Here is a 13,471-nt window from a genome sequence, read left to right as displayed (position 1 = left end):
TAACGGCCATGAATCAGTGGAGTGACAGCAGCCTGCTCCATGCAGGTGGTTCTCGCACCAATGCCATTTGCAGGATACACTAAAGGATTGTGGCTGCACTGCAGAGGGAACCCCACTATACACATGGCAGGTCAGGACGCACATATTTCAATGAATATTTCAAAGATGAGAAAAAACCAGAGTATGTGTTATGAAAATCAGAGTGTACTTGGATAAACATCACTGTTGTTTTTATAAAAAATGTATAAGTTCCACTTCCCCCTATTTCCCAAATCTCTCCATTTTCACACACCTGATTTTCCTAGATTGTGTTCCTCCTCCACAGCGCAGGGACCTCAGCTCATTGTTGATTTTGCACGAAGACCAGTGTTCTACAACCCAGGAATACTGATTGCACTCACTGTAACATGGGACTGCCTCATGTACCTGTCAAGAACAGGAAAGAAACAAAATTATGTGGAACTATCCAACCTATAGAAAAATAGCCTATCTTTTAGTAATGCTTGCTGAACATAACCCAAGAAACTGCACTCTGGCCCAAACAGCCAAATTACTTTCCCAAAAAAGCAAGATAGATTTGGCTTCTCTGAATTTACTGACTTGCCTAAAGAAGCCTACAGGGGAAATCAACTGAAATATGATGGCATGCTTTCACAGAAGAGAACAAAGGACGGTCATTTCCTAGTGCCAAGAATAGGAATTCCATTATCATTTCATTTCCTCTGAGAGCTCACACAGCATCTATTAGATGGTCCAGCTCTCAATTATATGGTATATTGTATTCTCAGATGTACTTTAACATGTCAATTGAACAAACATATATAAGGAAAATTATTCTTGAATATAAGGAGTTCTTACAATGCATAAGAAAAGTGATATTATTTGCACCGGAAATTTCTTTTTATGCCCCCAAATGATCAATGCTAACAGGCAATCATTTAGCCTCCTGGGTATTGTGGCTTCATATAAATTTAGCTATATGTAGGATGTTTTCAGAGTGTAGCTAAAACAGATACACACACACACACACAAAGAGAAATACTGCTAAACTGTTACTGGCTCTGCATGATTACTGACTATGAATATTTATAATTTTATGGTGAAAACAATGAGTACAGTAAATGAATTCTTAGGTTACTTCCTATGCATTTGTTTGTGGTGATTTTTTTTAACTGAAATTGTATCCCAGTGGGCAGCCAATTGAGTTCGTCTGCCTCTTTGTGGCTGCATTTCAATTGCATTGCTCCTTTCTATGGGGAACAGTGCCCTTTCTAGGTAAGAAAAAGAACACTGTTCCATTGCATGATCACAAAGATGGCTCAATTATAGGCATGCTTACAAAGAATGGTTCCACCTATCACCAATGTAGTTAATTCATGCTTTTCCTTTTAAATAATAATTTAAGTCTCAATCCTTTCCTCCTCTTGCCTTTCTAATTCCATAAAATTGTAAATGATAACTAGGTTGCACTATCCAAACAGAACCATTGCTTGTATGTTTTTACTAAATGCAAAGGAAGGCACTATGTAATAGAATAATCAAGAAACAAGATTGGAGCACTGTCAGCATGTTAGGTAAAAATCGAATGAGAAAAAGTGATTTGCAAGACTACCTCTGAAGAATCACAAATAATGTCAGAAACTATTTTTAACCATCTGGTTCTACTTGGCTCTCTCACTTAGAACTCACAGGAAGATAAACCACAAAGTAACAAATATGTGAGGACAAAATGAAAGGAGATGGGAAAATAGAAGTGGAAATGGGTGTGTGGAAAGAAAGGAATTAAGTAATAAAATAATCACATTTCATGCTGTGAATGCTGGCAAGAATGGAATGAAAGGGTCAGAAGCAGTTCCTACATTAGAATAAGGGGGTGATATCTTATATCTAAGAAGTCTTTCCCATAACAGTCATAGGATAGTAGATGTAAGAGAATAATCTATAAAAATGAAGAGACAGGACCCCAACCAAACAGATACTAAGAAATTGAGCTGATGACAGCTGAGGGTTTGGCTGATCTGACTGCATCACAACAACGATGCTTTCACTGAATTTATGGTTTCGTCCTCTGAACCCTTTAATATCTGTTAATTTAAACAAAGCTTTTTGGATTTCCCCTGAGATAGAAGAGAGCACCTCTGCCAAAGTGCTTTGTACAAACAGGGCTGGATGAAAAACTTAATTTGAAAAGTAATTTATCCTATATTTCATGCATGAATTTAAGAGCAAATGGTTGAGATAAACTCTCTGAAATGAAAGTATTTTTTCTAAAGCTATCAATACTAAGTAGAACTTAGATTTTCACCTTCCCTCCCATATAAAGCCCCAAGGTCAAACTAAAAATGAAAAACTGTTTGTTTAGTTGCATGTACCTTTGGTATAAACATTTGGCCACCTGACTGTATATTGGTTTCTTACTTATATTCTTTATGCTCCAGTTGTCTGCACCTGCAGCAGGATAGCTATCTGCAATGTCAAGCTATTGGAAGACAGGGAGAATGTCTGTATAGGAAGATGTGGAGACACCTTCTTGAGTAATAGCATTTAAACAGCACCTCTTAAATAAGATTCTCCATTCTCATGGAATTACTTGAAAATTTTCCCCATATGTGTCTATCATTTAAGAATTGTTCATGCTGTTCGTTCTAGCCGACAATTCCTTACCCTCTTGCTTTAAAGCCCAAGTTAACCCCATCACAACACAAGGCTCTTCCTCTTACCCCAGTTAGTGTTTCTTTGGGATGCAGTGACAGTCCCAGCTTTAAGCCAGATAATAAAGCCAGAGTGCACACGTTTGGGGCTGGGCAGTGGTGTTGTTAGGGACACATGGTGGGCTGCTAGGGGAGCAAAGCAAACACTCAAAAAAGTCAGCACCTGGATTCCTTTGTGCATCTTTTAGCCTTTCTTTATATATATATATATATATACATACATATATTTTTATTATACTTTAAGTTCTAGGGTACATGTGCACAACGTGCAGGTTTGTTAATATGTATACATGTGCCATGCTGGTGTGCTGCACCCATTAACTTGTCATTTACATTAGGTATATGTCCTAATGCTATCCCTCTCCCTTCCACCCACCCCATGACAGGGCCCGGTATGTGATGTTCCCCTTCCTGTGTCCAAGTGTTCTCACTGTTCAATTCCCACCTATGAGTGAGAACATGTGGTGTTTGGTTTTTTCTCCTTGAGATAGTTTGCTGAGAATGATAGTTTCCAGCTTCATCCATGTCCCTACAAAGGACATGAACTCATCATATTTTATGGCTGCATAGTATTCCATGGTGTATATGTGCCACATTTTTTTAATCCAGTCTATCATTGTTGGACATTTGGGTTGGTTCCAAGTCTTTGCTATTGTGAGTAGTGCTGCAATAAACATACGTGTGCATGTGTCTTTATAGCAGAATGATTTATAATCCTTTGGGTATATACCCAGCAATGGGATGGCTGGGTCAAATGGTATTTCTAGTTCTAGATCCTTGAGGAATCACCACACTGTCTTCCACACTGGTTGAACCAGTTTACAGTCCCAACAACAGTGTAAAAGTGTTCCTATTTCTCCACATCCTCTCCAGCACCTGTTGTTTCCTGACTTTTTAATGATCGCCATTCTAAATGGTGTGAGATGATACCTCATTCTGGTTTTGATTTGCATTTCTCTGATGGCCAGTGATGATGAGCATTTTTTCATGTGTCTGTTGGCTGGATAAAAGTCTTCTTTTAAGAAGTGTCTGTTCATATCCTTTGCCCATATCCTTTGCCCACTTGTTGATGGGGTTGTTTTTTTCCTGTAATTCATTTGAGTTCTTTCTGGATATTAGCCCTTTGTCAGATGAGTAGATTGCAAAAATTTTCTCCCATTCTGTAGGTTGCCTGTTCAGTTGGATGGTAGTTTCTTTTGCTGTGCCGAAGCTCTTTAGTGTAATTAGATCCCATTTGTCAATTTTGGCTTTTGTTGCCATTGCTTTTGGTATTTTAGACATGAAGTCCTTGCCCATGCCTATGTCCTGAATGGTATTGCCTAGGTTTTCTTCTAGGGTTTTCATGGTTTTAGGTCTAACATTTAAGTCATTAGTCCATCCTGAATTAATTTTTGTATATGGTGTAAGGAAGGGATCCAGTTTCAGCTTTCTACATATGGCTAGCCAGTTTTCCCAGCACCACTTGTTAAATAGGGAATCCTTTCCCCATTTCTTGTTTTTGTCAGGTTTGTCAAAAATCAGATAGTTGTAGATGTGTGGTATTATTTCTGAGGGCTCTGTTCTGTTCCATTGGTCTATATCTCTGTTTTGGTACCAGTACCATGCTGTTTTGGTTACTGTAGCCTTGTAGTATAGTTTGAAGTCAGGTAGTGTGATGCCTCCAGCTTTGTTCTTTTGGCTTAGGATTGTCTTGGCAATGCAGGCTCTTTTTTGGTTCCATATGAACTTTAAAGTAGTTTTTTCCAATTCTGTGAAGAAAGTCATTGGTAGCTTGATGGGGATGGCATTGAATCTATAAATTACCTTAGGCAGTATGGCCATTTTCAAGATACTGACTCTTCCTATCCATGAGCTTGGAATGTTTTTCCATTTGTTTGTGTCCTCTTTCATTTCATTGAGCAGTGGTTTGTATTTCTCCTTGAAGAGGTCCTTCACATCCCTTGTAAGTTGGATTCCTAGGTATTTTATTCTCTTTGAAGCAATTGTGAATGGGAGTTCACTCATGCTTTGGCTCTCTGTTTGTCTGTTCTTGCTGTATAGGAATGCTTGTAATTTTTGCACATGGATTTTGTATCCTGAGACTTTTCTGGAGTTGCTTATCATCTTAAGGAGATTTTGGGCTGAGATGATGGGGTTTTCTAGATATACAATCATGTCATCTGCAAACAGGGACACTTTGACATCCTCTTTTCCTAATTGATTACCCTTTATTTCTTTCTCCTGCCTGATTGCCCTGGCCAGAACTTCCAACACTATGTTGAATAGGAGTGGTGCGAGAGGACATCCCAGTCTTCTGCCAGTTTTCAAAGGGAATGCTTCCAGTTTTTGCCCATTCAGTATGATATTGGCTGTGACTTTGTCATAAACAGCTCTTAGTATTTTGAGATACGTTCCATCAATATCTAGTTTATTGAGAGTTTTTAGCATGAAGGGCTGTTGAATTTTGTTGAAGGCCTTTTCTACATCTATTAAGATAATCATGTGGTTTTTGTCTTTGGTTCTATTTATATGCTGGATTACGTTTATTGATTTGCATATGTTGAACCAGACTTGCATCCCAGGGATGAAACCCACTTGATCATGGTGGATAAGCTTTTTGATGTGCTGCTGGATTCAGTTTGCCAGTATTTTATTAAGGATTTTTGCATCGATGTTCATCAGGGATATTGGTCTAAAATTCTCTTTTTTTGTTGTGTCTCTGCCAGGCTTTGGTATGAAGATGATGCTGGCCTCATAAAATGAGTTAGTGAGGATTCCCTCTTTTTCTATTGATTGGAATAGTTTCAGAAGGAATGGTACCAGCTCCTCCTTGTACCTCTGGTAGAATTTGGCTGTGAATTCATCTGGTCCTGGACTTTTTGTGGTTGGTAAGCTATTAATTATTGCCTCAATTTCAGAGCCTGTTATTGGTCTATTGAGGGATTCAACTTCTTCCTGGTTTAGTCTTGGGAGGGTGTATGTGTCCAGGAATTTATCCATTTCTTCTAGATTTTCTAGTTTATTTGCATAGAGGTGTTTATAGTATTCTCTGATGGTAGTTTGTATTCTGTGGGATCAGTGGTCATATCCCCCTTATCATTTTTTATTGCATCGATTTGATTCTTCTCTCTTTTCTTCTTTATTAGTCTTGCTAGTGGTCTACCAATTTTGTTGATCTTTTAAAAAAAACTAGCTCCTGGATTCATTAATTTTTTAAGGGTTTTTTGTCTCTATGTCCTTCAGTTCTGCTCTGATCTTAGTTATTTCTTGCCTTCTGCTAGCTTTTAAATGTTTTTGCTCTTGCTTCTCTAGTTCTTTTAATTGTGATGTTAGGGTGTCAATTTTAGATCTTCCCTGCTTTCTCTTGCAGGCATTTAGTGCTATATATTTCCCTCTACACACTGCTTTGAATGTGTCCCAGAGATTCTGTTATGTTGTGTCTTTGCTCTCGTTGGTTTCAAAGAACATTTTATTTCTGCCTTCATTTCGTTATGTAGCCGGTATTCATTCAGGAGCAGGTTGTTCAGTTTCCAGGAGCAGGTTATTCAGTATCCATGCAGTTGAGTGGTTTTGACTGAGTTTCTTAATCCTGAGTTCTAGTTTGATTGCACCGTGGTCTGTGAGTCAGTTTGTTATAATTTCTGTTCTTTTACATTTGCTGAAGAGTGCTTCACTTCCAAGTATGTGGTCAATTTAGGAATAGGTGCGGTGTGGTTCTGAGAAGAATGTATATTCTGTTGATTTGAGGTGGAGAGTTCTATAGATGCCTATTAGGTCTGCTTGGTGCAGAGCTGAATTCAATTCCTGGATATCCCTGTTAACTTTCTGTCTCGTTGATCTGTCTACAGTTGACAGTGGTGTGTTAAAGTCTCCCATTATTATTGTGTGGGAGTCTAAGTCTCTTTGTAGGTCTCTGAGGACTTGCTTTATGAATCTGGGTACTCCTGTATTGGGTGCATATATATTTAGGAGAGTTAGCTCTCCTTGTTGAATTGATCCCTTTACCATTATGTAATGGCCTTCTTTGTCTCTTTTGATCTTTGTTGGTTTAAAGTCTGTTTTATCAGAGACTAGGATTGCAACCCCTGTCATTTTTTTGTTTTCCATTTGCTATGTAGATCTTCCTCCATCCCTTTATTTTGAGCCTATGTGTGTCTCTGCACGTGAGATGGGTCTCCTGAATACAGCACACTGATGGGTCTTGACTCTTTATCCAATTTGCCAGTCTGTGTCTTTTAATTGGAGCATTTAGCCCATTTACATTTAAGGTTAATATTGTTATGTGTGAATTTGATCCTGTCATTATGATGTTAGCTGGTTATTTTGCTCATTAGTTGATGCAATTTCCTCCTAGCATTGATGATCTTTACAATTTGGCATGTTTTTGCAGTGGCTGGTACTGTTGGTTCCTTTCCATGTTTAGTGCTTTCTTCAGGAGCTCTTTTAGGGCAGGCCTGGTGGTGACAAAATCTCTCAGCATTTGCTTGTCTGTAAAGGATTTTATTTCTCCTTCACTTATGAAGCTTAGTTTGGCTGGATATGAAATTCTGGGTTGAAAATTCTTTTCTTTAAGAATGTTGAATATTGGTCCCCACTCTCTTCTGGCTTGTAGGGTTTCTGCTGAGAGATCCGCTGTTAGTCTGATGGGCTTCCCTTTGAGGGTAACCCGACCTTTCTCTCTGGCTGCCCTTAACATTTTTTGCTTCATTTCAACTTTGGTGAATCTGACAATTATGTGTCTTGGAGTTGCTCTTCTCGAGGAGTATCTTTGTGGCATTCTCTGTATTTCCTGAATCTGAATGTTGGCCTGTCTTGCTAGGCTGGGTAAGTTCTCCTGGATAATATCCTGCAGAGTGTTTTCCAACTTGGTTCCATTCTCCCCATCACTTTCAGGTACACCAATCAGATGTAGATTTGGTCTTTTCACATAGTCCCATATTTCTTGGAGGTTTTGTTCGTTTCTTTTTACTCTTCTTTCTCTAAACTTCTCTTCTCGCTTCATTTCATTCATTTGATCTTCAATCACTGATACCCTTTCTTCCAGTTGATTGAAACGGCTACTGAAGCTTGTGCATTCGTAACGTAGTTCTCATGCCATGGTTTTCAGCTCCATCAGGTCCTTTAAGGACTTCTCTGCATTGATTATTCTAGCTAGCCATTCGTCTAGTCTTTTTTCAAGGTTTTTAACTTCTTTGTGATGGGTTCAAACTTCTTCCTTTAGCTCCGAGAAGTTTAATCATCTGAAGCCTTCTTCTCTCAACTCATTAAAGTCATTCTCCATCCAGCTTTGTTCCATTGCTGGTGAGGAGCTGTGTTCCTTTGGAGGAGGAGAGGCCCTCTGATTTTTAGAATTTTCAGTTTTTCTGTTCTGTTTCTTCCCCATCTTTGTGGTTTTATCTACCTTTGGTCTTTGATGATAATGACGTACAGATGGGGTTTTGGTGTGGATGTCCTTTCTGTTTGTTAGTTTTCCTTTTAACAGTCAGGACCCTCAGCTGCAGGTCTGTTGGAGTTTGCTGGAGGTCCACTCCAGACCCTGTTTGCCTGGGTATCAGCAGCAGATGCTGCAGAACAGCAAATGTTGCTGAACATCAAATGTTGCTGTCTAATCGTTCCCCTGGAGGTTTCATCTCAGAGGGGTACCCGGCTGTGTGAGGTGTCAGTCTGCCCCTACTGGGGGATGCCTCCCAGATAGGCTACTCGGGGGTCAGGGACCCACTTGAGGAGGCAGTCTGTCCATTCTCAGATCTCAAACTCCATGCTGGGAGAACCACTACTCTCTTCAAAGCTGTCAGACAGGAACATTTAAGTCTGCAGAGGTTTCTGTTGCCTTTTGTTGGGCTATGCCCTGCCCCTAGAGGTGTAGTCTACAGAGGCAGGCAGGCCTCCTTGAACTGCAGTGGGCTCCACCCAGTTCGAGCTTCCCAGCGGCTTTGTTACCTACTCAAGCCTCAACAATGGTGGGCGCCCCTCCCTCAGCCTCGCTGTTGCCTTGCAGTTTGATCTCAGACTGCTGTGCTAGCAGTGAGCGGGGCTCCCTGGGCATGGGACCCTCCGAGACTGGGTTGGGATATAATTTGGTGTGCTGTTTACTAAGACCATTGGAAAAGCGCAGTATTAGAGTGGGAGTGGCCAGATTTTCCAAGTGCCTTCTGTCACAGATTTGTTTGGCTATGAAAGGGAATTCCCTGACCCCTTGTGCTTCCCGCGTGAGGTGATGCCTTGCCCTGCTTTGGCTGACGCTCGGTGCACTGCACCCACTGTTCTGCACCCACTGTCTGACATGCCCCAGTGAGATGAACCTGGTACCTCAGTTGGAAATGCAGAAATCACCCAACCTCTGCATCACTCACACTGGGAGCTGTAGACTGGAGCTGTTCCTATTCGGCCATCTTGGAACCACCTCCCCTTTTTTAGCCTTTCATGACTTTAGCTCTTTATCTCACCTTAGTCCCAAAAACTATATGTCTATTTCATACCTGAAATAATACTGAGTCAATATGCTCAGAGACACAGTTTGACCTCTCCATGCATACATACGCTTCTGGTCATAACCAAAGTTATACTTGAACTGTCAGCATTTGTTTAAGTGTTTATTGGGGAAAAAAATTGTGTCTTCTGTGGGGAGAGGCTGTGTTTCCATGATGCATATTTTTCACAAGACATAAGGTAAAGGGGAGGCTATTAATAAATATTGGTTGAATTGAAACAATTATTGAAGGGACACAGGTGGCTAAATGCCCCTCACTTAATTCTCTAGAGAAAACAGTCCCACTCCATGAAATGAGTAAGGGATATTTTAGAAAGCACAAAGGATGATTAGAAGGAACAAAAATAAAAATCTTTTCTTTCCATTATGGAACTTTGGTGAAGAACAGCAGTCTCACTATGTCATTGAAAGGTATCAGTTGATGATTTTCTTGTTGAAAAAAAAAAAGCTATCTTTTAAGAATCGTGAAAAATGTCTCCTTAAAGCCTTTGTCCAACAGGCAAGGAATCTTATCTAGAGGACCAAAAACACCCACAAAAGACAAAAAAGCAGCAGGGCATTCAAGAATAAAAATTAACTACCCAGATGCCCAGTTCCTTCTCCTGTCAGTCTTTTATGCTCTGCCTATTTTACATTGCTGTTTAGTTGGTGCTTATTACAGTTTTATAATGGAAATGTGTTGCTGCATGGACTTTATCAGGGAATCATATGAAAATGTTCTAAGGGAGAGAAATGAGCCATCGGAAAGTTAAATGAAATCTATTTCTGAATGGCACAAATTAGGGAAAAAATAACAAGGTTTAATAGGGCCATAGATGCTAAAAAAATGCCACTGAAAAGTCCAAATCCTCTGAGAGAGGCAACATTTCATTCTCCTAGTAATGAGTCCTATTCGTTATTTCTTCACAGGGGAATTGTGTTTTTATAATTTTGCCAGTTCCAGAGTCATATCATAAACTCATTCATTGAGTCAGTCTTTTAATATTTACTAAATAAGCCTCCATTCATTGTAATTGATCAATTTAACTAAGTACTGCTTTCTGATACTGCTTCTCTAGCTACAGACTGACTTCCCTGCCATAAACTTGGAAGCCAGATCTTACTGGGGCTTGGTGGAAGTCATTCTTGTATGTCAGAGCCATAGGGTTCAAGGGCTCAAATAAAACAAATAATCCTTTAACAACAACCACATTAAAAAAATAGAAAATTTACAGCTTCTGCCTTTCTGTAGCAATAAACCTTGCTCTAGTGACGCTGCAAGTCAAGACCCAGGTAGATGCCTTCAAGCTTGAGACCTCCATGCTGGGCACTGTGGCTACTCAATAGAACTTGGAAACCAGTTCAAAGGCCCATCTGGGACCAGAGATCCTGGCAAGTCATATTCAATGTCGCTTTCATTGGAATGTTAGGGGAAATGGTCTCTAGGAACACTGAGATCAATAAAGCACTATGAGATTGCTTCTTCTCCAAATGTTGTGAGCTCTTTCCATAAGCTGTCCAATTTTGCCTCTCATCAGGCCTAGGATCCCCATCCCCTAATTCAATGAACTTACTCCTAGCCATTCTATAGGTGTCCAGGCTTTCTCTCTTTTCTCATTCATGGCTCACACTTTCCCCCCAGATAGGTTCTCTGGGCTATACTCTCCTCCAATTTACCACATTCTGACCCTTTTCTTATTCAATCAGCAACTAAGTTATGCTTTCCTCCATTCTGATTGGTCTGACTGACTGGAAAGGATCACATTTACACAAAGAAGTTGTGCTTCCATTTTTATCAACCATGCATTCATATCTGTTTGTGTACAATGTAATGCATGCAATGCTAAGTTTTAGTCCTAACACAACCATACCCACAAGCTGTACAAATATGCCCATTGATAGTATCTGGCCAGCAGTGATACCACAATAATACCGTGTAGAACTTTATAGCTTATGTAAGGTATTCTGTGTCTTAAGTCTTGGTCATCACACTCATTGGAGTTAGACGAGGTTGGTATGATCCTTACTAACAGGAAAAAAAGGAAAAAAATAATAACTGAAATTTGAGGGAAGCTAATGCCCACACTCACACTGAGATGGCGAGATGCCAATTCTGGAGGGGCCAGTGGTGCACAGGCTCTGCCCGTTTAGTTTGTTCAGGCACATCACTATCCTCCAAGAGATACTGAACACCTTTTCAATGAACATAATTCTAATAGTTCTAAATTCCTGCAAAAGGAAAGCCAGAAACAGAATTTTCAAAGTTGCCTATAAATTAGATGAAGCCTGTTATTTTATATAGAAAAAAAAGCCACAAAAGCAATTTATTCTTAGTCTTTGGGTAAGGAGATGCATTCGACAATTTCAAAAAGTCAAAAAGTCTTTCAGTAAACTACCTTTCATGTTTAAAGCAAGAGCAGGCCTATGTCTTTTGGAAGGTTGCAATTATTTGTGGGAAGATGGTGGGTTAGGAAATTTCCAGAGACATTTTTGAATTGGTATCTGTAGGAAAACTATTATGCCTGTCACGTGTACTGTTGGTCTCTCAAGAAGGCAGCGCTGGGAGTCAGGTATCTCTGGAGATCCTAGGTCCAGTGGTCCTGGGTCAGTTACCCCTCTTGATAACTGTCCATTTTAAGCCAGATGCTCAAGCCCCAGGCCCAGGCTATCCTCCAGTTTGCAGGCATTTTCACACACTAGATTTTTTACCTACACAGAAATTGAGCAGATGTCCTCAGAATACTCTGAGCTTCCCATCACGCCTGGTTTGTTAGGAATCATCTTAGTTTTAAATATGCATTATGTGTTCTCAGTTTTGATATTAAGAACCTAAAAATGAAACTAATAATACTAAATAAGCTTTATTTAACAAAATGTATTGATAAATAAATTTTTGAACTTTAAAGCCAATGGGAAGTTTATTAGAATAACTTTGGTAGCTGCATTCCCCTTCGCCTAAGAACAGTGGTTTGCAATCTGGATGTGTGGCTCTTAAGGACAGCAGCATTATTGCAAGGGGCCCATGAACATTTCACATCCTAAACCTTGTCTGTAGTCTCAATGAATAACATAATCTGAGGCATGTTGGTGCCATCTCTTGTCAAATGAATGTAGGCACCATTGTGATTAATGAAATTTTAATTTCATTTGAAGGCACTGCTGAATTTGAATGAACTTTTCTCCCCTTAGGCATTTTCCCAATTCAGGCTGACTAAGAGTATAAGGTCTTCATATCAAAAATGCAGGGAACTGCTGCCTTTACATATAAAGAAGAGAAGAAATTTACTAACAAAAAGGCTATGCCCTAAAAACACACTGCTGCTTATATATGCATATAACAGACCTTCAGAGATCACTTTCAGAGGGATAATTTTTTGAAGAATAATTTTTTCTGAGAAGTTCTCAACTCTGGATTTTTTTTCAGCTTGTATCTTTATATATTTTTATCTTTTGATTACTTCAATGATTCGGTTGCTTTTTTATTATTTATTTATTTATTTATTTTAATATTTTAACTTTCATTTTAGGTTCAGGGGTACATGTGAAGGTTTGTTATATAGGTAAACTCATAACTCGGGGGTTTGGTGTACAGACGAATTTGTTACCCAGGTACTAAGCATAGAACTGAGCTCTGGACTCTTTACCTTTCATTTTCTAATGATCTAAAGCACTTCACCCTTTCCCTCTGGCCTGAGTATCACTGATGATCTCATAAACATGAGGTCCTCAAAATCAAGCCAACACCTACTCCCAGCTAAACCATCCATGTCATCCACATAGTCTTATTTTCCTTGCCATGGTGGAAGCACTGAGACTTAATAAATGCAGTCGTAAGCCATGCATGTACTTCATCCCCGCTCCTGTGCTTCGTGACTCCCTTCAGGGATGTTGCACACAGTGCCCCTTCCCACTACACAACATATTTAACAGAGGGCAGCCACAAAGCCCTTGTCTCAAAGACCATAGTTAAAGCTAAGCTATCTGTGCTGTTGTAGTTTATATTATTTGTAATGGCAGAGAAGTAGAAATTCCTTAGTTTTTTAATGCAGAATATTATATTTCCCCCTATAGCAGATTTATATTTCTGATTGTGTGTGGTTTAAGTGACTATGAAAATAAATTATGACTTCAAAGTGAATGTACAGTAAGGGGCACTCAATCAGCAACATAAATTATTGTTGTGCAGATCCTATAAAGCACACGATATTCTACCAGGCAAGTACTAACACACATGTACAGACAAATTTGAGCGCTGATCAGACTCCCGCTGTATTTTTTTTTTAACAGAACTGAGGGAGCATATTGACATAGG

General features: G+C 39.5%; 1 protein-coding gene across 1 annotated transcript in view; it reads right to left on the bottom strand.

Moving 5' to 3' along the window:
- Positions 1-13,471, bottom strand: part of THSD7B (thrombospondin type 1 domain containing 7B) — a 913,367-nt gene that overhangs the window by 113,232 nt on the left and 786,664 nt on the right. Inside the window, exon 16 of the mRNA XM_019021646.4 lies at positions 293-426. Within this exon, the coding sequence (XP_018877191.3) occupies positions 293-426 (134 nt within the window). The remainder of the gene's footprint in view (positions 1-292; positions 427-13,471) is intronic.

The sequence above is a fragment of the Gorilla gorilla genome, chromosome 11, assembly GCF_029281585.2.
Source record: "Gorilla gorilla gorilla isolate KB3781 chromosome 11, NHGRI_mGorGor1-v2.1_pri, whole genome shotgun sequence".
In the NCBI taxonomy this organism is placed as follows: Eukaryota; Metazoa; Chordata; class Mammalia; order Primates; family Hominidae; genus Gorilla; species Gorilla gorilla.
This window is presented reverse-complemented; position numbering and strand designations above follow the sequence as displayed.